The 16131-nt window shown below is 36.6% G+C and overlaps 2 protein-coding genes across 7 annotated transcripts in view; one reads left to right on the top strand and one right to left on the bottom strand.

Annotated features, from left to right (window-relative positions):
- Window positions 1-5091: 5091 nt before the first annotated feature.
- Window positions 5092-9873, bottom strand: LOC107583019 (protein arginine N-methyltransferase 1). The gene is made up of 10 exons (XM_016269087.1): window positions 9786-9873; window positions 8435-8530; window positions 8189-8344; window positions 7957-8020; window positions 7674-7816; window positions 7468-7555; window positions 7262-7377; window positions 7017-7167; window positions 6790-6911; window positions 5092-6356 (listed from the first exon to the last, which is right to left on the bottom strand). The coding sequence occupies exons 1-10, from the start codon at window positions 9810-9812 to the stop codon at window positions 6273-6275; spliced, it is 1047 nt and encodes a 348-aa protein (XP_016124573.1). The 5' UTR covers window positions 9813-9873; the 3' UTR covers window positions 5092-6272.
- A 2274-nt stretch (window positions 9874-12147) lies between these two features.
- Window positions 12148-16131, top strand: part of LOC107583017 (AP-2 complex subunit alpha-2-like) — a 30513-nt gene continuing 26529 nt past the window's right edge. For 3 of the 6 annotated variants that reach the window (XM_016269085.1, XM_016269082.1, XM_016269080.1), the window contains exon 1: window positions 12148-12935. In XM_016269085.1, coding sequence (XP_016124571.1) covers window positions 12869-12935 — 67 coding nt within the window. In that variant the 5' untranslated portion in view covers window positions 12148-12868. The remainder of the gene's footprint in view (window positions 12936-16131) is intronic. The other 3 variants (XM_016269086.1, XM_016269083.1, XM_016269081.1) reach the window with 1 other exon arrangement.

Raw genomic sequence — 16131 nt, 5'->3', positions numbered from 1 at the left:
TGGCAATATATACACTTCAGACCTTTGACTGCTGTGACACCTGATTACTGAAACATTAACTTTGCACATTACTTTTGATGATTAAGTTAATGAATTATCGTACAGTGTGTGCAATATATGTATATACAATAATATTATCTGTGCTGTAAACTATAGCATGTTTCCCACAAAACACCCAGATTATTCTTGTTCTGCTTTCTGAAGTACTGCAAAGAATGGTTTCAAACTATGAATGCACTTTCAAATGTACTGATATGGCACCCTGATCCTTATATACTGGGAGTACACTACTAACCTAAACTGCTGCATAACTAAAGTTATTGTAGTATCCTGCTGTTAGCCAGTCATTTTATTCTTGAAATAAAAATGGTCAGTACTTCTATTAGCGTTGGTGCAGCATGCAAGTTACAACACTGATCCGTACAGATGTAGTGGCTGTTAAAGTATGAAAATGCATGAATTCAACATTACTAATCATCATCTTTATTCTAATTGTAAGGGCTTTGATAACAGCTAATATAGTAGGTAGCCATTTTTTCCCCCAATTGTCATTCAAACTTGTCAATTGTTCATCGAGAGAAATAGGTAGAGTTTAAAAAGAAATATTTAACAAATTATTCATCAATGTGCAAAACATTTCAGATACCACATGCCAAACTGACTTGACTTAATCGTGAAAATGAAGTATAGGGTTTGTTTATTTATTTATTTATTCATTTATTTATTTATTGCCTCCTTGAGCTCATCGTGACTTCTCTGAAAGTTAAATGCACATGAGTAACTGATTTTACAGGAAACTTCAGGTAACATAGACAATCGTGTCTCTTTAAATTTGATCATATACATATGCATTGCCGTATAAAAACCTCTACACGAACAGACTTGCCCGATGCAAAAATGCAGGAGGTGAATTTGTTGTATTAATATTCCTCTTCCTTTTATACACCCATTATAAAAAGTATCATCCTGATAACTCTTCATACATGTTAGACGTTGACATTGTTACATGGTGAACTTTGCAACCAAATGCAAGATCATTATACTGAGGGCACATGATGGCAATAGGTATGTGGGCAATAAATCTAACCCCACTCACCATTTACTGTAAATCAAGTGATTCCAGTTTATCATTCCATAAGATAATGTTCATAGTAACATCCAACTCAGTGACTTGCATCTATCAATCTTTTGCACTTTATCCATTTATTGTACCTATTTAATAGTTGTTATTTACTCTTGTCTTTCCTTTTGTTAACATATATAACTCTTTAATAAATGGTTGACAAGTGTTCTCTTTGCATTAAGGTTCACTTTCACTGGTTATTAACATATAACTCATTAATAAATGGTTCTTTACATTAAGGTTCACAGGTAACTAATATTGGAATAAAAAATGTCATTGTTAATATCTTAAATCTCTTAATAGCTCAAATATCTTAAATTGATATCAAATCATGTTTGTGTTTTTATGAGTCAAAAAGTAGGAATAAATATATTTATTAATCATTTATTGTTAAAATTACCCTTTTTATTCATGCATTTATAACTGCTTATCAGTGATTTATAATGCATTTGTAAATGAGTTCATAAACACCTTCATAAACCTTTAAAGGGGACTTTAATGTAAGGTGTTACCGCATTATATTTATTTTGTTTCTGATGTACATGAGCACACATAACCCAACACACACATAGGTAAACACTTATTTATCACATAAGCACACATAAGTCAGTTATTTTTATAATCAATTTATAAGGTTTATACACTAAGCCTAACCTGCATACAAATCTTTCTGCATTATTATTATGAATTTTCAACAGAAGCTATAATCATGCCATATAGTGAATTTTACAACAAAATATCATTAGAGAAAGAAAAATATCATCACATTGATGTAAACATGAGGGCAATAAGGATGCTGGCAATAAATCAAACCCCACATTAACAGTTAATCAAGTTAAAAAATAATGCCGTGAATTCACGTATCAGACACTGACAAGATTAGATAACAAATAATAAAAGGAGGATTACATTATTTTTCCTTTAGAGCACATTTTAGCAATTTCTTACGTTTTTTTTTAAATCACACTCGTGAAACAAAATATTTGACATTGCATGAACATCTACATACAAACCTGATCTCTTACTTCTTGTGTAGAAATTTGCTAAAAACGCATTGGTCTGGTTTTTATTGACTTTCAGTTTTTAGTTGAGACAATAATCTGTCAAACTGCCAAGATCTAAAAGGGGCTGGAACAAGGAAGCCCTTATAAGCTCTCTTTAGAGTCTCTCCTAAATACCCTTGTTCTAGGTCTCTTGTTAAACTGAGCCAAGATGAGTGCACAGTTCTCAGGTATGTAACAAATGTTTATACTGTATATTTAGATTATATTTATATATATTTTTAATTTTAGCTTTATTTTCGATCTTATCCATTAATGCCTCACATTAATAATCTAAAACTTTAATATTGTAATGTTATTCTCTTTAATAAGTATTTAGTCTATTAAATGTTTAGGAATTGTTTTATTTTCCTGTCACTGCTGTAAAGGTCTATCATTTTATCTAAATACAAATACATTCTAAAAAGACAGTATATTATTCATATTTTATTACATACTTGTTTTATTTGATACAATTGCATTTTATCTCTTGATCTATATAGCACAAGAAATTAGGATTGTCCTTATTGGCAAAACAGGCGTTGGGAAAAGTGCTACTGGTAACAGCATCCTAGGAAGAGATCATTTTCACAAAGCAGCAAGCTCTAGGTCTGTGACAAAGCAATGCAGTCTGGCCACAACTGTTTTTGATGGCATAACAATCAAAGTTGTGGACACTCCTGGTTGGTGTGACACAGAGCTCTCCGAGGCTGAGCTCACGCAGGCCACAGTGAAATGCATCGACATGTCATACCCTGGTCCGCATGTCTTTCTTCTCATCCTGGCGATTGGCAATCGCTTCACAAAAGAAGAGAAGGAAACAGTCCAGCAGATACAGGAGATCTTTGGGGAAAGAGCTACAAGATACACATTGATTTTGTTCACAAAGGGGGATGACCTGGAGGACACAACTTTTGAGGACTATCTGAGAGCGGCTACAGCAGATTTCAAAGCCTTAATTGACAAATGTGGTGGCAGATGCCATGTTTTCAACAATAAAGATAGAAACTATTTACAAGTGTCCAAACTCCTTAAAAAGATCCAAGACATGGTTCAGGACAATGGTGGTGGATGCTACACCAACTCAACATACCAGCTACTGGAGCAATATAAGAAAAGAGAGGCTATGCTACAACGGAAAGCTGAAGCTGCTAGAAAGGAGATGGAAGCCAGAGAGATTGAGTTTCAAAGATTGATCGAACTTACTGAACACAAGCAGCAGCGCCAAAGCTTGAGAGACACACAGCTGCATGAACAACTGACAAAACACAACCACATTATAGTTACTATGCTAACGCACATGCAAATAGAAAGAAACGAGAGTAGACAAAAGAAAGAAAGGACACAGAGAGAATTAAGTTCCCAGGCTGCAGAACATCAAAAGTTGATGGAGCTAGAGAGGCAAAAACAAAGAGAAGAGCAGTTAAAACATCAGCGTTACAAGGAGAACGAGGAGTTAACGAGAAAAAATGAAGAGTCCCAGCATAGACAGAGAATGGAGACGGAGAGGCAGAGGTTTGAAAAAGAGAAGCAAGAAATGTCAAAAACAATTCTTCAGCTGGAAAAACAGAAACAGATGAGACAGGATGAAATGCAAGAATTGTTAATGGAAAACATTAGAAGAAAAAAAAATGTATTATTTCATGAAAAACCTATACTTAGACAATATTATAAGGCGTCTTAAGTTTCAAAGACTATTGAAAATGTTAAAAATTTGATTGTAAATATTCTTCTGCAATAAATCTGAATAGTTCAGCTGTCAAATGTTTTAATAATGAATACATTGTTGAAAAGAGACATTCCTCATGAAAATTGATTTTGATTCACGTATATTTGGGTGTTGTCAGGACACTAACCACATATTTTTTTTATTTAAAAAAAGGATTACCTTATCTTATCAGATCTAGATACAGCTACTTCACTACTCTAAATCAATTAGACAATAAAGCCCGAGTCGCAAGAAAACGCTTACATGCAATTGTAAGTGAATTACAAGTTTCACTAAGGCTTTTCTTACATTACCTGCAAACAGACCCAGAAACATATTCAGAATGGTGAAGGAAAAAATTTATTTCAAGATAAAACAGAAAATTAAAGTGGTTTAAGGAAAGCTTATTTCATACAAAATTTGTATATTGCACATGCTGGTTTCTAAACATTTACTGATTTTGGATAACTTCAATAAATAAGTTGCTGGAAGTTCCAATGTAGTGAGAAGCTATCACAAAACATGAAGAAAAAAAAATATATATATATATATCCTTCTGAAACCATTAATAATAATAAACTGTTATGAAAGATTACAGTACAGTTGAATATAGTATTTTACTTTATGCAATGTGTAAAATGGCCATAAATTAGTACTCCCATATAATGTATCTATACATTTTATCTAATTTGCATATTAAAGTGTTCTTGGGGTAACATGCAATGAAAAGAACTGTAATAATGTAACAACTTGACAATGTAATATATTTCCTTAAGAGTACATTTGATAATTTGGTCAATGTCAGCCATTTTTTTAAAGCAAGGACCACAATGGAAATAAGTTATTGTAACTTTGTGTTATCCTTGACAAGAAGGTTGTAGCAGTGAATTGCTACTTTGTGTCAAATAAACAACTCATTTTTAAAGAGAGAGGGAGTTTTAATGGTTAAACCATTGTCTAACATTTGGCATCTCTAAAATGCCCTGAATGTGCTCTATATAGGACGTTCAGACATAAAACCGACACATGATCTCAGTGAAATTCCCTAAAATATAACGTTCTCTACAGAGGGCAAATATCAATGCCTGGGTCTCAAGAGGAAATATGATCATCACCCAGGGTTATCCTTTATTAAGTCAACATACTTAAAGCATGCAGTAGCTGGTTAGCAGTTTTAGCATCAGTTTGCATTTTTGGTCATTGAAAACAAATCACGCAGATTCAATTTACGGTTTTTATTTCAAAAAAAGAAGGGAAGAAAAAATTCCTAGTGGACAAATGCCTGCCTGGTAATAATCCAAACCAGTGCTAGACACAAGGCATGTGAACTTGCACCCCTCGACAAAAACACTGTAGTACACAGCAACACTATGAGAGAAGATCGCAATATGAAACAAATGTGAAGTTACTCAAACACAGGATAAGCATCACCTTCAATAAAAGCACTCAAATGGAAAATTTAGTCTGAAGGTTTTCCTCCATGGAATTAAATTTTAGTTCTGGGTCTGGAGAAACTTAGTTTTAAGTGCTTACAGTGCAAAAGAGCAGCAGATAAGCTTAAACTAAACGGTCAGTCACCGGATGAAGATTCCTCCTATATGACATTAAAAAGATCAACGGATCTAAAATAGTGCTCATTAACACCACCTATGAGTTGCACAAAAGATTACTATGCGGTCTCATTCATAACACAATAATATCCGCCGATTAAGTCATTGTAACAAGTAAAAAAAAAAAGAAAAAAAAAAAGCACAAAACAAATAAACAAAATTAAAGCAAACAGATGAGGACATAGGAGCACTACCTGAATTAAAACTGTTACTCCACAGAAAACAAACAGCACATAATGGAGGCGCCCTCTACTGATGGTCCAAAACAACTGCCTCCAAGTACAGAAACACAAAAACGATATGGGCTCATTCAGCTAGTACTGGGCAGAGCTCCTGTCCACAGTGAAACATGACAGGTTTTACCTACATAGAAGATGCTGGCTTTACCAGATGGAATATCAAAACATATGGCTGAATTTTTTTTTTTTTTTTTTTACACAGTGACCAACACAGACATGTCGGCATGACAGAAAAAAAAAAAAAAAAGATACATATATGACATGTTGTCAGACAGACAATCAGGCAAAAGAGCAGTTGCACATGTGTACATGCATTTATCCAAAATGGTGCGCCCAAAATGTGGAAAAAGCAAGGTCAAAATTATTTTTGCCATGTTTAGTCACGTTGGGCGCATTTTAAAGAAAAAAAAAAAAAAAAAAATCAGACAATATTCTGTAAAACAGAATCTCTAAAAATGTCTGTCATGCACAGTTTGGAATAATGTACATGGTTTCACACACACAAGCATACACTGCTCTCCGAGATGCCTCACACACTTATGCTAAAGGAATCTAGCGCATCCTGTACTCTGACGTCTTGGACACCTCACAAAGCTGACCCTTGAAGTCGATGTCGACATTAAAGTCCAGGTCTCTCTGGAAAAAAGGGGGGAAATTATATAATTTAATTATGAAATATCCTCTTAATGGTCAGGAATGTGATCCATGTATAGATCTGTAGAACCATACCAACGTCCGTTTATTAACTTAGGACATTTATCAGGTTTAATTATAAAATTAAGACCGTAAAGCTTTACCAGAAGAATACATTCTTAAATATCAAAATAGAAAACGTTTAACTATAACTTCAAAATAGCACTGTACTTGCTGAAAGAAACTTCTCTAAAAGAAAGAACATCTTAGAGCTAAAATTTTAACAGTAGTGTAGGCATATTTTTAGAACTTATATTATTGTAATATAAATGCAGTAATATAATGTAATTTATATCATACATTTCTCTTTACACTTTCATGTAAGAATCTATTCTAAAAGTGATAATTTAGAATATTAAGTGCAGGTGGGGCTTACATTATTCTTGACGTTGGGTTTCATGCTGATGGTGCCAAAGATCTCCTCCCCGGTCTTCACCGTCAGATAGTCATCAAGGTAGAACACAGTCTGCTTCCAATGAGTATAAGGAGACTCTGGGCCTAAAAGACAAAAATGCACTTTGTTTTCCAAGGGTTCATTTATAACTTAAATTCATGGTGAGAAAAACTGTGGTAGAGCAAGGGGAAAACAAAGACAGCACTCACTAGTAGAGAAGCCTGTCCTCTTGTGGCAGCGAGTGAACTCAATGTTGAAGTAGGTTACCAGCGCATGAATGTAGTCGTTCCTTTTCACCTGCAGGCAGAAAGGTGACGTGAAGGACAGGTCCTCAATCTTCACTGTGTAGATGTCCACCTCCTAATGAACCGAGAGAATCAGTAGGGTTGAATAAATAAGCAAACAGGGGTTATATAAAAACCAAACACTTCACACTTTTGTGGAGTAAACTAACCTTAATGAGGCAGGCCGTACTAACGAGCTGTTTGGGGTCAACAACATCCACTAGCGGCTCCTTAATGGCCACTTCCTTGATACAGGACATATCAAAGCCATAAACATTCTCCCACCCTGAAAATGCAAAACAAAACAAAATGAAATGGTGTCCTATTTCAGACACAGCAGAAAAGACCCCAAATGCATTCAGAGATGGACACATACAGTGAATTTTGTAGTCCTTGTACTGTCGGTCCTCGATAGCAGTGACATAGAGCGTGGCTCTGTCAGGGAAAATCAAGCCATCAGGTTTCTGAAAAGAAAACAAATGGGAAACATGGGCATTAATCAAATTACGGTCAACATGCACAATTTTATAGTGAATAGCTTCAACACTGCAACGCTTTAAAAGGACATTAGCATACACCCACCAGCCATTTGTCTCTTGCATAAATGACAGTGTTAAGCATGGACTCGTAGAAGAGACAGTAGCCCATCCACTCAGAGATGATTATGTCTACTTTTTCCACGGGAAGCTCAACCTCTTCTACTTTGCCCTTAATGATGGTAACGACTGGACAAGGAAAATGAGGTTAAGGATTTGAGGTACACAATCTCATAATACAGCAAGTTCAGTTCAAAAGAATCACAAATGTGGTGTGCAAATGAGGTCTGTAAACGATCAGGAAGCCAAGGGCTATGATAAGTTCTTACTGTGATCCAACTTGTTGGCCTTCACAATCTTCACAGCATAGTCTGATATACTGCTGCACTCAATCTGGGGAACGAATGACAAAAGAATGCAAAATCAGACAAAAGCACAGCATGAGCACCTTCACAGGATGGGCAAGAACCTCATTTAACTAAACTAGTCAGTATCCATAAAAACTCAACTGCTGAAAACAATGCGGTGACATTTACATAAACTGGTAGGATTTTCACTCACTCCTATAACTTTCTTGGCCCCAGCTTTGGCTGCAAACATACAAAGGATGCCAGTTCCACTTCCCACATCCAGCACCACCTTATCCTTGAAGAGATGCTTGTTGTGGAACATGGAGTTTCTGTACGTCAGAGTACGAACTTCATCCTTTAGCATCTCCTGTGGACACAGAAGGGGTTTGCATTAGTCACAGATCACAAACGTTTGATTGTGCCACTCTTCACGAATCATGGATAAATAAGACTGTACCTCGTGAATGCCAAAGTGTGCATAGGAATCAAAGTAGTAGTCTTTGGAGGTCATGTCTTCTGCTGCAGGTTTTGCTGAGCTCTCTCCCTGGGACACCTGTAAAAAAAAAAAAAAAAAAAATTATACACCAAGGAAAAAAAAAATTAAAAAAAATGATGAGCTGGGCTTTGCTTCAGTTCAGGCAGTGTCTTTTGTATGTTGCATTCCATTTTGAAAAGTTGTCGTAAGATCCACAACCCAGCTAGACCAGATGGTGATAAATCTGTTTTGTAGCTATTGTGAAGAAATTGTGTTTAATGTTTCAACATCGATTGGTATATGCAAAATTTTAACAAATGACTAAACGTGTTTCGGTCACGACGCATGACTCATTCTAACGAATCGAATAAACGATTCAATAAGCGCTAGCCACAAAAGAATCGCTTGTCACCTACTGTACCAAAAGTAAGGATGTAGTAAAAGACTCACTGTACGAACAAACAATAAATCTTTTTGGTAAATGGATTCAAAAGATTCAAACCTCCATGACCAATCAAAATCCGTCACTATTACAATTAACAGAGCTTGTGCGAACTCAAGACCAGCATTGCTTCTTTAAAAGCAGCGAAGACAATTCAAGGCGGTTAAAACCGGGATAAACGTATTTTCCCCACACAACATTCAAATTATTAGAGAAGAAAAGTCGCGATTATACTAATTCGCCTTTTAAATGAGAAAAATCGTTTTCATAGCGTCGGAAGACCTCTGAAACTTTTGATGAAAATGCATGTGGGCAACAACGTGATTGAGAAAAACGACTTTAATTAATTGACCATACAGCAAACGATAGCAATCAGCTCACTAATAACCAATTAGTCGTGGTTTGGTGAACAAAGCTGTAAAAAGTAGCAAGCACATCCCATGCGGTGCTCCGTCCCATGCGGTCTGCACCCAACAATGGGTCATTGAAGCGCGCCGGCAGCGTGCTCTGAACGACCCTCGTGGAGACCGACCGAGGAGCTAGCTACCAGGACTCAGAAATCACTAAAACCAACTCCATTATACATCAAATGGTTACACGTAACATTTCAAAGCTCGGAACTAACTCGTTTTAGCCTACTAGCAATCGCACACACGTGATGCTAAATGAATGAATTATTCGCGGCTAGCTAAAATGGATGCTCAAGCTGCGTGTGCGCACATTTCTAGCCACCTGATAAGGACATACGCAGCACACAAATCCGTTCAACGACTAAAGCACCGGAGCTAGCACGTAACAAATAAAGCTGGCATGTTGAGTCTAACTCTCGCAAATAGCTATTTGGCCTCGGATGTGTGCCGGCCGATATGGCCTTGAGTAGCTCCAGCTTACCTCCATTCCGTCCGCTGTCTCCGCCATTTCGGTAAACTAGATTGTACCACGACTGCAGCACAGCTCATGTGAAACCCACTTGTTTTGCTCCCGCCCCTTCGCCTTTACTGAATGATTTGATTGGACGACAATCACGGGATTTACTGTAGGCCCCGCCCACTTTCTTGCGGCTCTCCGCCATAGGCTCAACTTCACTGCGTTTTTCCGCTGTTTTGAAGCGTGGCTTTCATTGGACCAAACTGTTGCGCCATTACTGATTTATTCTGTCATACAAATTTTATATTACACCTTATTTGAGAATCATGATTTCATTGTTTTCAGGTAGGCTTGTTATGAGAGTTGGACTGATGTCAGTGACCATATACGTTTACAAAAACGTTTTAGCAAACTGTAATACATTTTGTGCACAAGAACACAGATTTGAACGGATTGAAGACATTTATTCAAATATTTATAGAATCGTACAATATTTATCTGTATAGATAGATAGATAGATAGATAGATAGATAGATAGATATAGAGTATTGATCAAACTAAAACAGGTGAAAAGAAAAAACAGTAGCACATTACATAGACGCATAACTCCAAAATTAAAAGCCTCTCCTCGTGTCTCCCTCAAATTTATATACATTTATTTTCTTCTTTTTTTCCTGTGGAAGATGAGAAGATTTTTTTTTTTTAATATTCCAGTGATTTTGTTCTTACAATCATAATCAATGTTTGAACCACAACATTCTTGAGAATATCTTCTATTTTGTTTTTTTATAGAAGTCGTCATACAGTTTGGAAGGACACGGTGAGTAAGTGACAGAGTTTTATTTATTTTAATTTTTTGGATGAACTATCCTTTTAAATCAAAACAGACTATGCGAAGCCTATTTGGTGCTGCTATATATCAATGTTAAAGGTAGATGCTTTTAGAATAGTGTGCATTTACTGAGATAAATTATATGAGTTTACCATGTACGGGATGATGTATATATTATTTAGGGAAATTTGCTAAATTAGTTGCACAAAACTGACAGGTGCCATCTTGCTCTATTACGTAATGATAACCCCTTACCTGGGACAAGAAGCCCCCAAGGTAAATCTCAGCTGTCATCTGATTTTTGTAGAATATATCAAATACATTTGATTTCATCTTTATTAAATTATTTGAAAGAGCTGCTGTGATGGGCAGGGTATCCATACAGGGTTTTTCCCAAATAAGATCCAGCTTCCCTGTGACCTTAGGGAAGTGTTTTGAAAAATGGATGGATGGAAGAAAAAGGTGTCATGGAAAAATACAAAATTACATATTCTATATACATTCATGCAGAGCACCATGTGTATAATTTTTTGACAAACAAATACATTCGATTATTTTCTGAACTCTTTGCAAATGAGCTCACACCACCATGCAAAATACATTTTTGACATATTCAGACAATAATGTGATTTTGTTTCTAACAGTCGCTCACTTATACCAAGAAGATAACGGATGTGCAGATAGAAGTGAACGATAGAAAAAAAACAGAACAAACGATAGATAGATAGATAGATAGATAGATAGATAGAGATTTCAAAAAAGCATTTGATTCTAGTTGGCACGACGGATTATATTATAAGCTTTTACAAAATGGTGTAGGGGTAAAGTTTTTGACATTGTAAAATCAATGTATTCAAACAACAAATGTGCAATCCGCATTGGCAACAAACATACAGAATTCTTCACCCAGAAAAGAGGAGTGCAGCAGGGCTGTAGCCTGAGTCCAACACTGTTCAACATTTACATTAATGAATTAGCGGTGCAGTTGGAACAGTCTACAGCCCCTGGACTCACTCTACAAGACAGTGATCTGAAGTATGTATGTGTTTCTATGCAAGTTAAAAACTGTGGTATCAAATGTTCACATGTTATAATTTGTTACAGTTGAATACTTCTAAGATGTTATAATATTCCATTATATTACTGTGATGTTCATTTAGTTATTAATATTGTTATTATCTTATTATTATAGATAGATAGATAGATAGATAGATAGATAGATAGATAGATAGGCAAGTATCGTATGATTAATATGTGTTTATCCCCTTCCCACTATCATTATCACACTATTTCAAACATTATCTTTAAACAGGAAGACCAGTCGTTAGATTGAATTAGTGTAATTTACAACCTCTCTTTTGGCAATTTATCACCATTCCCACATACTTGCACTTTGATACTGTCAATGTCGATCTTGTTTTCAAGCCAATTAAAATGGGTATAAAATGTAACTGACGTATGAACGGACAAATGGTGTACTGAATGACAGTAAACTAGCCAATCAGAGCAGGAGAAGCGGGCTGGAGGCGGGACTTGTGGGGAGGAAGCGCTGGAGCGAGCTCAGCGCCCGTTCTGTCACGAGCTCCGTCGGGGTACAGCGACCGAGCGAAAAGTCTCGTACATTATTGACGACTAAATACAGCCCAGAGCCATCTTTTTCTCCAGAAACAGGTCTGTCAGATTAGTTCGTCAGCAAGCAGGATCCCCCGTTGCCATATCGCGGTCATTTGGGTGATGTATTCTAACATTTGATAGAGCTAGCCAGCTCGCTAGCTGTTTGGCTAGCTTGCCGTTCGTGACTCAAAGTCAGAGAGGTATCAGTTGTTATTTTAACACCATCCATCGACATACAGGTGCGTTATCATAAACTAAAAACAACACGTTGGCTTGTTTTATAATTAGTCAGTGCCGCGACATAAGCGTAAGTTACGCCTTTCCATCGTTTTCCCCATTGACGAGAGTTCACGGGATTGAATGAATTAACGTTAGCCAACGGAAACAGCAGTCGCGCTGACTCCCCAGCCTCTCTCGCCCACTGCATTCACCTCTTTTCTTTATAAACACTCGCTGCTGCTTTATTAGTGTGCGTTACGAGCGCTTACAGTTTAATTCAGGACTAAATTAGCAGCTCTAGTGTGAGTCCGTGTTAGTTAACTTAGCCCGCTAGCTCGGTGCATTTGAACCCAAACCGCCGCCTGTTAAACCTGCACCTCTGAACATCTGAAAGTCATTTGTTTCGCGTTGAAGCCGGCTTGAAGAGAAAAAACGAGCAAACATGCCGGCTGTGTCGAAGGGAGACGGAATGCGAGGATTAGCGGTGTTCATCTCGGACATCAGAAACTGTAAGTGTTCCTGTCACACTCAAACACCATTAGTCATTTTCTTATGCGAACAGCTGTGCTGAACTCTTCCTATATACGCCCTAAACTGAATCAAAGGGCTTCTGCTTTGCTCCGTGATGACTTTTAGCCAGAATGAAAGGTTAAATCGTGCTGGTCAGATGAGTGGCTCTTGGCGAGGGAGGTAATGGTAAGTAATCGCGCCGATCACCCAGGCCCGTTAGCTTTAGCTCCGGTGATGGAGTGCTGCTTTATCGCTAGGCCGCCGCCGAAAACCGTGTTTCACTGCAGATGGTGTATCCAGCATGGCTTGTGTCTGTTGCTCTTGTCAACTTGACTAGCTGGATAGCGGTTGATATCGCTGCTCGCCAAGAGGACTCGATTCAGATGTGTTTTTCACGATAATCCAGTTATCAAGCTGTCGCCTTGAGCTAAGCGTTATAGGAGGGTCATCTGGTTAAGATGTGTCTGTAGTCTTCTGGTTCTGCCTCTTTTGTGCCTCTAATTTTACCTCTTGAATCTTAAAAAGCTTTCTTTCTGGTAGGAGTTTGAGTTCCTAGTAATGTTGTGATTAATTTTAGTAATTTTGTGGAGTTTTGAAGAATGGCTGCAAATAAGATTGATATTCGTGAACTTGTTTCGTCCTCGTTTTCTGTTGAACGCCTGAGAGTGTTAAAACGGGCATAATTCCAATTCGAAGGTAACTTTTTGGGATACATTTTGTGATATTAGTGATGAATGAGAGTGAAGTGTTTTGCACATATATTGACTGGGAGTCTGAGGGTTTGGCCTGTGCATTGTAGTATGTATCTTGCATCATAATTTGGCACCACATGCACATGAAGTTCCAGGAAACCTGTGAGAGTGCTGTTTTTCTGGCATGCTGGCTTTTTCTGGACATAATCTCCTCATTGTCTACATTTTATTTTAGGGCCACTTGCATAAAAATGCGTGGCTTCTATACTAAAGTGGCTAATGCATGTTTTTAGGAAGATGATATACTTTCTAGGGGAGTTTTATTATGATACAATCTGACATTAATTCCCTCTTAGCAATGTGGTGCTTGTCAATACATCAAAACATGCTGTGATACGATTTGATTAGATTCAGCGACATGTGATCAATATATCAATATTACAATGTTATGTGCCTATTTCACATAACCTGTTACATTTTTGTTTAATTCACAAATGCAAACAAAATATAACATAGACATTTAATTGTACTCTGGAAATAGAAAATCGTGTATTCCAGTTGGAGCATCCAATAAAAAATGATATAGAAAAAAACATGAGTCACACATTAGGTTATCAATCGTCTAATGTCAGCTTTGCATTGGCTTGTGCAATGAGATAAGTAATGACAACAGTCAAGTCTTTTGTGCTCTCCAAAATGTGCAAAAGTAGTATTAGGACATAGACAACAAAATCAAGTATTTAAACTGTTGGGGGAAAAAGTTTTGTACAAAAAATAAAGACATTTCAAAGTTTTTAAAACTTATCAAATATTCTAAGTTTAATCTATTTGCAGAAAGGATTGTTGCTGTTTATTCTGTGGCTTTGTCTGGGAGTTAGTGATGACTGGCGTTACCCACAGTTGAAATCAGATTGCATGTTACTGCAAGCTTTCACACAGAGAAGCCAGCCATTAGACAGCTTGAACCTTAAGTTCGTTAACATCTACAGTTACATAAATTGTAGGAATGATGTTGACTCATGCTGTTTGCAGCTATGTCAGGTTACTTTGGTGGAATGAGAATATATTCTGCAAATAAAAGCTAATTCAGGCCTTCATTGCTGCCATAATTGCAACATTTGTGAGTCGATTGTGAATCTTATATAACCGGTGGTCAATTAAATTATTTTAACTTAAATAGTTTAACTAAAACATAGTTTAAGTTATTTGTGTCCTACTGCAGTCATTAAAACTGCAACACCAATAAAATCATGCGTGTTAGGGCTGGGCGGTATATCGAGTTTGTACGATATATTGATATATTTTAATAAGCGATACTGTATGAAGCAATATCGTCAATATCGAGTTTGATAGGAGCGCATTTGAAAAAATATCTAGGGAGGACACAGACTGAACTGCTGCGGAGAAAGTGCATTATACAATTTGTTCTAAACATGTGACAAGCTTTATATGAAGGGCTTTAATAAACTCGTAAGTAGTGTTGTCACGGTACCAAAATTTCAGCATTCGGTACCAATACCAGTGAAAATCCACGGTTCTCGGTACCAATTCCGGTACCAAAGCAAAACACAAAAACATGCCAATTAAAAAATTTGACTATACTTTCATTTAATCCAAACTGTGTACATATTTAATTTTAAAGGGCTTTTGAAAACCTAGAGCTATTCAGCCAAGAATAACAACTAAGTTAGCTAAAAAAAAAAAAATCCCAGAAGTGCTTTTCTGACTGATATGACACAAACAATGTTAACCATTTGTACATTCTCTATGGCACGCATATTTTAGATTTACACTACATTTAAAAGCCTCTGGTGTGTAAAAATATTAAATATCATCATGTCCCTCCTGTTTTTTTACCCTAATAAAAGTTATAGGAGCATTAAATAGTGAATAAAGAAACGTCATTCTAATGCTCTTTATATTATGAATGATGTTCATAACAGAAGCAGTGTTATATGGCGGCATATATATATATATATGCAAATTCATTCTCTGCCAGCAGGAGGCCACAAATATATTTTCCAAAAGGCTTTGACTTCGTTGAATAAACATGATCACTGCATGTTTCAAAATCAAAAAACCTGTTGTGGGTGTTTTTATATCACTGTATTTCTGAAGGAAACCGACTGTCTTCAGAAAAATTTTCTATGTCATTTTCATTTCATCTTGCATGTAATGTCTGATAAAGAAGCGTTTGTGAGCTGAGCTCTGCATTGTGTACAGCCGTTACCAGGGAAACCTCGATCTCTACCACTCCAACAGCGCCTCCTGCTGCCAGAGAATGAATTTGCATATATATATGTACATAAATAGAGTGCAAGTCTGTGGGAATATTTGTATAACACTAACTGTAAAGTGACTCTAATGGGGTAATCAAAATAGGATAATAATAATGACCCTACAACAGCTCTATTAATACCGTATTGACCCGAATATAAGACGATGTTTTTTTGGGGGGGGAAATACATCTGAAAAAATGTGGTCGTCTTATATTCAGGCTCTA

This window comes from Sinocyclocheilus grahami, unplaced genomic scaffold (genome assembly GCF_001515645.1).
Source record: "Sinocyclocheilus grahami isolate Dianchi unplaced genomic scaffold, SAMN03320097.WGS_v1.1 scaffold49.1, whole genome shotgun sequence".
NCBI classification, from domain to species: domain Eukaryota; kingdom Metazoa; phylum Chordata; class Actinopteri; order Cypriniformes; family Cyprinidae; genus Sinocyclocheilus; species Sinocyclocheilus grahami.
Note: the sequence above shows the minus strand (reverse complement) of the source record. Positions and strands in the feature narration are given on the sequence as shown.

Excerpts from the sequence above, each read along its gene's own strand:
- LOC107583019 (XM_016269087.1), bottom strand. The coding sequence starts at position 9,812 with ATGGCGGAGACAGCGGACGGAATGGAG. Across the intron at positions 7,556-7,673 it reads ATGCAAGAGACAAATGGCTG|AAACCTGATGGCTTGATTTT; the intron begins GTGGGTGTATGC and ends TTTTCTTTTCAG. Across the intron at positions 6,357-6,789 it reads AACCCAACGTCAAGAATAAT|AGAGACCTGGACTTTAATGT; the intron begins GTAAGCCCCACC and ends CCTTTTTTCCAG.